The 7,996-nt window shown below is 48.9% G+C and overlaps 1 protein-coding gene across 1 annotated transcript; it reads left to right on the plus strand.

The window, feature by feature from the left end:
• The first annotated feature begins 2,021 nt into the window (after positions 1-2,021).
• On the plus strand, positions 2,022-7,304 carry GLMP (glycosylated lysosomal membrane protein). The gene is made up of 6 exons (XM_069728810.1): positions 2,022-2,147; positions 5,070-5,327; positions 5,415-5,618; positions 5,711-5,929; positions 6,029-6,306; positions 6,533-7,304. The coding sequence occupies exons 1-6, from the start codon at positions 2,067-2,069 to the stop codon at positions 6,699-6,701; spliced, it is 1,209 nt and encodes a 402-aa protein (XP_069584911.1). The 5' UTR covers positions 2,022-2,066; the 3' UTR covers positions 6,702-7,304.
• Positions 7,305-7,996: the final 692 nt, after the last annotated feature.

The raw sequence follows: 7,996 nt of genomic DNA on the forward strand, positions 1-7,996 counted from the left end.
TTTTTCCGTGTTCGTTTTTCGCTCCCCTCCTTCCCAGAGCCATAACTTTTTTATTTTTCCGTCAATTTGGCCATGTGAGGGCTTATTTTTTGCGGGACGAGTTGTACTTTTGAACGACATCATTGGTTTTAGCATGTCGTGTACTAGAAAACGGGAAAAAAATTCCAAGTGCGGTGAAATTGCAAAAAAAGTGCAATCCCACATTGGTTTTTTGTTTGGCTTTTTTGCTAGGTTCACTAAATGCTAAAAATGACCTGCCATTATGATTCTCCAGGTCATTACGAGTTCATAGACACCAAACATGACTAGGTTATTTTTTATCTAAGTGGTGAAAAAAAATTCCAAACTTTGCTAAAAAAAAAAAAAAAAAAAATTGCGCCATTTTCCGATACTCGTAGCGTCTCCATTTTTCGTGATCTGGGGTCGGTTGAGGGCTTATTTTTTGCGTGCCGAGATGAAGTTTTTAATGATAGCATTTCGGTGCAGATACGTTCTTTTGATCGCCCGTTATTGCATTTTAATGCAATGTCGCGGCGACCAAAAAAACGTAATTCTGGCGTTTCGAGTTTTTTTCCCGCTACGCTGTTTAGCGATCAGGTTAATACTTTTTTTTATTTGATAGATCGGGCAATTCTGAGCGCGGCGATACCAAATATGCGTAGATTTGATATTTTTTTTATTGATTTATTTTGATTGGGGCGAAAGGGGGGTGATTTAAACTTTTATGTTTTTTTTATTTTTTTAAACTTTTTTTTTTAACTTTTGCCATGCTTCAATAGCCTCCATGGGAGGCTAGAAGCAGGGACAGCACGATCGGCTCTGCTACATAGCAGCGATCTGCTGATCGCTGCTATGTAGCAGAATTGCACGTGTGCTGTGAGCGCCGACCACAGGGTGGCGCTCACAGCGACGGGCAATCAGTAACCATAGAGGTCTCAAGGACCTCTATGGCTACAATGGAGACGCATCGCCGACCCCCGGACATGTGACGGGGGTCGGCGATGACGTCATTTCCGGCCGCCCGGCCGGAAGTGGAAGTTAAATGCCGCTGTCTGCGTTTGACAGCGGCATTTAACTAGTTAATAGGTGCGGGCAGATCGCGATTCTGCCCGCGCCTATTACGGGCACATGTCAGCTGTTCAAAACAGCTGACATGTCCCGGCTTTGGTGCGGGCTCACCGCGGAGCCCTGCATCAAAGCAGGGGAGCCGGCATCGGACGGTATAGTACGTCCGATGCCGGTAAGGGGTTAAGTACCAAATTGGCTCTGTCACTAAGGGGTTAAGTTTGTGAATAAAGAAAACTTTTTTTTCACGGATTCGGTGAAGCTGCACATTTTCTTATCTTTCTAGTGTGCCTTTTCGGCGATTAAATATAAAATTAATCTTGGGCTGCCCTTTTATCTCAATTTACGAATCCCCACGTCCGCACGCTCAGCTGGTTATTATACGCTACCCAGGTTGGTTTCTGACCCGATAAAAGCCTGTTGTCGGACGGGGCTTATATCTGCCGAGGAACTGGTGGCAGCATACTGTACTGTGTTAGTGAGGAACTCTGACAGCGACGGCCGGGAGGTTTACATATATGTCCTTAGCCGGACTGGTGATGTATATTCCCTCTCACTGGGAGCACCTCAATAACTCGTTCCTCTAACAAAGCCTTTCCAGTGACTATTTGCCCTCGGTGCAGTTCCCTGACTGACCTGGGCAAGTGGTGGTGCCAGAGAGCCGATCCCTGCTGGGTGAGGTGAGGGAAGACTACACACCCCTTCCCCTGTGTGATCCGTCACAGTCGTCCTGCGCCAGGAATGATATCTCCTCAGTGACCAGTCTGTGGTCCTGAGTGATGAATAGAAAAGACCAGACGTGTGGATGGAGAATGGCTCCCTCTGCTGGTCATTCAGTGTAATGAGCTTCACTGCTCACCAGAGGGAGCTGTTTACTATAGTAACTCTCCCCTCACAGATGCGCACGGCCCCTTTAAGAGCTCTGGCTCCTTTACGCAGTGATCAGCTGACTGAGAGTCACGTGGCTCAGCCGGAAGCTGCTGCTGTGCTCGGTCGCAGTCATGTGTGCGGCGATCTGGCTGCAGCTGCTGCTGGCGGTGGTCGCGGCGCTGGGGACCCGTGAGGACAAGGAGACCCGGCAGGTGAGAGAACTGTGGGGAGACTACAACTCCCAGGATTCCCGGAGTGGCTGCAGAACCGCTGCCTCGCTGTTGTGTAGCGCGTCCTGATAGGACTTGTGTTTCTCTGCGCGTTTGGGCTGTTGAGGGACCAGCTGGTATTTGTAGTGCACAGCTGATGGTTATTTTCTTAAAGGGCTAACTCATGGTGTATAAGGCATCAGTCCTGCTGGGAGCTGTAGTTCTACCACAGATACAGGGTGTATTGCTGAGGAGGGGGAGGGATCTGAGCCTGACTCATCTCCAGACTTGAAAGCTCAGCAACCCCTCCCCCACCACAGGTGACTCCGCCCACCTCTCCCAAAACAAGGGGAACTGAGATCGTCTGCTGTGTACAGGAAACGAGCCAAGGAGCCCACTGACCCCGATACTGGAACTTTAAGGTGGCAGAGCATGTGAAGATTGTTCCTGAGGTGCTGGACATTACTGACGGGGAGCCGCTATCAGTCCATGAATTATAGGACATTACTGACGGGGAGCCGCTATCAGTCCATGAATTATAGGACATTACTGACGGGGATCTGCTCCCCTGCTCTAGTTATGGGGCATTACTGATGGGGATCTGCTCCCCTCTAGTTATAGGGCATTACTGATGGGGATCCGCTCCCCTCCTCTAGTTATGGGGCATCACTGATGGGGATCCGCTCCACTCCTCTAGTTATGGAGCATTACTGATGGGGATCTGCTCCACTTCCTCTAGTTATGGGGCATTACTGATGGGGATCCGCTCTTCTCCTTTATTTAGAGGGCATTGGTGATGGGGATCTGCTCCCCTCCTCTAGTTATGGGGCATTACTGATGGGGATCTGCTATCAGTCCATGAATTATAGGACATTACTGATGGGGATCTGCTCCCCTGCTCTAGTTATGGGGCATTACTGATGGGGATCTGCTCCCCTCTAGTTATAGGGCATTACTGATGGGGATCTGCTCCCCTCCTCTAGTTATGGAGCATTACTGATGGAGATCTGCTCCCCTCCTCTAGTTATGGGGCATCACTGGGGATCCGCTCCCCTACTCTAGTTATGGAGCATTACTGATGGAGATCCGCTCCCCTCCTCTAGTTATGGGGCATTACTGATGGGGATCTGCTCCCCTCTAGTTATAGGGCATTACTGATGGGGATCCGCTCCCCTCCTCTAGTTATGGGGCATCACTGATGGGGATCCGCTCCACTTCCTCTAGTTATGGGGCATTACTGATGGGGATCCGCTCTTCTCCTTTATTTAGAGGGCATTGGTGATGGGGATCTGCTCCCCTCCTCTAGTTATGGGGCATTACTGATGGGGATCTGCTATCAGTCCATGAATTATAGGACATTACTGATGGGGATCTGCTCCCCTGCTCTAGTTATGGGGCATTACTGATGGGGATCTGCTCCCCTCTAGTTATAGGGCATTACTGATGGGGATCTGCTCCCCTCCTCTAGTTATGGAGCATTACTGATGGAGATCTGCTCCCCTCCTCTAGTTATGGGGCATCACTGGGGATCCGCTCCCCTACTCTAGTTATGGAGCATTACTGATGGAGATCCGCTCCCCTCCTCTAGTTATGGGGCATTACTGATGGGGATCTGCTCCCCTCTAGTTATAGGGCATTACTGATGGGGATCCGCTCCCCTCCTCTAGTTATGGGGCATCACTGATGGGGATCCGCTCCACTCCTCTAGTTATGGAGCATTACTGATGGGGATCTGCTCCACTTCCTCTAGTTATGGGGCATTACTGATGGGGATCCGCTCTTCTCCTTTATTTAGAGGGCATTGGTGATGGGGATCTGCTCCCCTCCTCTAGTTATGGGGCATTACTGATGGGGATCTGCTATCAGTCCATGAATTATAGGACATTACTGACGGGGATCTGCTCCCCTGCTCTAGTTATGGGGCATTACTGATGGGGATCTGCTCCCCTCTAGTTATAGGGCATTACTGATGGGGATCCGCTCCCCTCCTCTAGTTATGGGGCATCACTGATGGGGATCCGCTCCACTCCTCTAGTTATGGAGCATTACTGATGGGGATCTGCTCCACTTCCTCTAGTTATGGGGCATTACTGATGGGGATCCGCTCTTCTCCTTTATTTAGAGGGCATTGGTGATGGGGATCTGCTCCCCTCCTCTAGTTATGGGGCATTACTGATGGGGATCTGCTATCAGTCCATGAATTATAGGACATTACTGATGGGGATCTGCTCCCCTGCTCTAGTTATGGGGCATTACTGATGGGGATCTGCTCCCCTCTAGTTATAGGGCATTACTGATGGGGATCTGCTCCCCTCCTCTAGTTATGGAGCATTACTGATGGAGATCTGCTCCCCTCCTCTAGTTATGGGGCATCACTGGGGATCCGCTCCCCTACTCTAGTTATGGAGCATTACTGATGGAGATCCGCTCCCCTCCTCTAGTTATGGGGCATTACTGATGGGGATCTGCTCCCCTCCTCTAGTTATGGGGCATTACTGATGGGGATCTGCTCCCTTCCTCTAGTTATGGGGCATTACTGATGGGGATCTTCTCCCCTCCTCTAGTTATGGGGCACTACTGATGGGGATCCGCTCTTCTCCTTTATTTAGAGGGCATTGGTGATGGGGATCTGCTCCCCTCCTCTAGTTATGGGGCACTACTGATGGGGATCCGCTCTTCTCCTTTATTTAGAGGGCATTGGTGATGGGGATCTGCTCCCCTCCTCTAGTTATGGGGCATTACTGATGGGGATCTGCTCTTCTCCTTTATTTAGAGGGTATTGGTGATGGGGATCCGCTCCCCTCTTCTAGTTATGGGGCACTACTGATGGGGATCTTCTCTCTGCAATGACAGATTCTGCTCCTGTCAGTTGTCGGACATCACTCCTCCTCCTTTCCTCCATATTGATGGTTTCCTTTCTTGCAGATTTACCTGCAGTTTAACCCCGGCTTTTCCAACTCCTCTGTGAACTTGCTGCACACCCGGGCGGTGGGAAATGGCAGCACAATCCACTACATCTGGAGCACCATCGGGGCCCCCACTGTGCTGCTCATCTACACGGAGGACGAGCACAGCGAGCTGCGGATCAACTGGACCAAGCTGCTGTCAGCAGATCCCTCCGGAGCCATCACTATGGATCCAGCTGACAGCGTGCTCTACTCCACCGCCCTCGCCTTCACCAGGGTAAGTGACCAGGGATTCTTAGAACGCCCCCTTAAAAGTAATTTCCCATGATGCTTTGCTTGCTTACGTGTGCGGCTTCTCTCCCAGATATTCGAGTATAATGACGTGAACAACACTGCCAACTTCTCCGGCACAGCAGAGCGGTATTTCTACCCAGCCTACGACCTGTCCAACTTTGTCTGGGAGAACGCCAACAACACCCTAAATTCCTCCTCCTTCTCTTTCCGCCTGTCTGGAGTGGATGCATCTGATCCTACAGGGAGCTTCAGAAATGGAAGTGTCAGCTTCAGGGTGAGTGGGGATGGTGGCTATATTCCTCCATACAGCTCACTTTAGGGCAGTGGCCCTTTAAGAATCACAATACCTGACGCTTGTCTCCTCAGGTTTCTGCATATGACAGACCCGGACGGGACACCTCCGCGCCACGGCTCCTCCACACCGCCAACTGCACAAAGCTGGAGTTCAGCATCTCGGGGGTCCAGCCTCGGGGAAATCAGTCCCGATTTGCTGTAGAGATGGTCACACTGGAGAAGAAGTCAGGGTGTAAGACGTTACGGTCTGTCCGCTCCATCGATGATGAGTACACGCCAACCATCTTTAAGGTATGAGGCATCACCAGCTCCAAGGTAGAAAGCAGGTGAGGACGGGCAGACGTCAGTGTATGATGTTGTCATGTGCGTCTCTGCTCTGTTCACCCCCAGATGATGGAGCTGGTGCCCAACTCTCCCAATGCCAGCCATGCTCAGGGCTATTTCCAATGGAAATCGGTGGCTTACGGATCAGTGAATGGCACCAGGTCAAACTCGCTCCCATGTGTTGTGTATGACCCTAAGGGTGTGAACGGGACCCTGAGTGTCCCCCATATCATCCAGGCCTTCTACGGGGAGCAGCTGATCCACCAGTACAACATGGAAGTTCTGAATGTGTCTTTCGGGATCGCAGAAGGCGACTTCTACGATAAAAACATGTTCCTAGGGTGGTGAGTGTACCCCTTTTGTCCTAACCCCCTGACCTGTGTCCTACATCCTACCCCACCTCGGTGTGTGTCCTGCCTTTTCTAGTCTCTGTATACTGTCTTCCCCCTCTCTCTGACCTCGGCTTTTGCGTCCTGCCTCCCCTCTGACCCTGGCCTCTGCTGTCCTTCCTTCTCTCCTCCTTCCGTGGTCTCTGTGACATGCCTCGTACTGATGGATTCCTGCTTGTAGGTCGGCTCTGGTGGGATACGGCCTTCCACCTCGTGACTCTTTCTCCATCCTGGTGATCTGTATCATGGCGGTGGCGCTGGGGACCCCATTGCTGCTGTTGATAGTTGGAGCCATCGTTGTCTCGTTTAAGAAGAAAAGCGCTTACTCCAGCTATGAGCCCATTAACTAGAGGCCGGACAGGGACAACTCCTCCCATCATTTGCACATACTGACGTTCACACAGCAATAACTCAGGTCTGGTGGCGCCAATTCAGGGACCTACGATCCGGATGGGACAATTGTAACGACTGGTTCAATCATCTGTTGTGACCTCCCGGGTGACGCAGAAGAGGCTGCTCCATCCATTACTTTCATTTTCCAGTAATCTTGCCTTCCTTCTTGCTGTAGTTTTGCACATACAGCCACCAATTTATGAAATATTTCCCAGAATGCATTGGAGCGTACTGATTATGGTACCTCAGCGTCGTACTTGCTTTGGATGTGACTGAAGTAGGAATAATGTTACCAATACATTGTAGGTAAAATATTCTCCATCTTTGTCACGTGACATTCCAGCCTTCTAAAATAAGGCGATCACTGATATTCCACTCCCCCCCCCCCCCCCCAATTATTGCACTGTTCAGAGTTTTTTGTTTTTCATTGCTAATGTTTAATTCTCTTTTTTTTTTTTAACATCCTTTTTACTTGAATTTTTTTGTGGTTTTGACTGTCTGTAAACGATGATTTAGGGTTTTTTAAACTTTGCTTTCAATAAAAAAGAGAAGTTTCTAAAGTTTCGGTTGCCAATCTCGAAGGCACATAAAGTTTCAATAGCTGACCAATTTCTACTCCTGTTCCATTCAGAGCTGCAGTCACACATGACTTTTTGCCATTTTATGTGTAGTTGTTATATTAGCATGCTGACAAATTTTGGATTGCAGCTCTGGGTGTGACTGGAATAGAAGAATAGAAAGATTTACACCTATGTGTTTTTACATTTCGGAGATAAAAAAAAAAAAAAAGTTATACAATGCTTCATAAGGTAAAATATTTTATTTTTCCCCTCTATAAAAACTAGGGTTAAACGATATACAGCATAAAATACAAGTTACCAGTCAGGGAGCATTGACACTTTGCATTCTAGAAAAGCGGAAAAAACGTCAGTTTTGCTAAACAGTGGTGAAAATAATTCAAACACAAACTAATTTATGGTTTAAATTGGAAAATACTTGCGCACGTTGATTGAAATCTGCACACCTGGAGGTGAGATTGGTGCCCATAGCGCTCCCCATAGTTCAAATTCCCACAGGATCTGCAGCACAAAATAACATGACCAGATGTGCTTGTTTCAATAAATTATATATAAAACGAGAGAAATCCTTTTAGTCTTGTGATATAAATGGATATAGGCCATCTGCCTGCTTTTTGTAACAACCTTAAGAGCTCATGGTCTGAGCACAGTCTGTTTGTTAGTTTCCTGCCCAA

This window comes from Ranitomeya imitator, chromosome 1 (genome assembly GCF_032444005.1).
Source record: "Ranitomeya imitator isolate aRanImi1 chromosome 1, aRanImi1.pri, whole genome shotgun sequence".
NCBI classification, from domain to species: Eukaryota; Metazoa; Chordata; class Amphibia; order Anura; family Dendrobatidae; genus Ranitomeya; species Ranitomeya imitator.

Coding starts and splice junctions, on each gene's coding strand:
- GLMP (XM_069728810.1), top strand. CDS start 2,067: ATGTGTGCGGCGATCTGGCTGCAGCTGCTGCTGGCGGTGGTCGCGGCG. Junction 5,328..5,414: donor CCGCCCTCGCCTTCACCAGG/GTAAGTGACCAG, acceptor CTTCTCTCCCAG/ATATTCGAGTATAATGACGT. Junction 5,930..6,028: donor ACACGCCAACCATCTTTAAG/GTATGAGGCATC, acceptor GTTCACCCCCAG/ATGATGGAGCTGGTGCCCAA.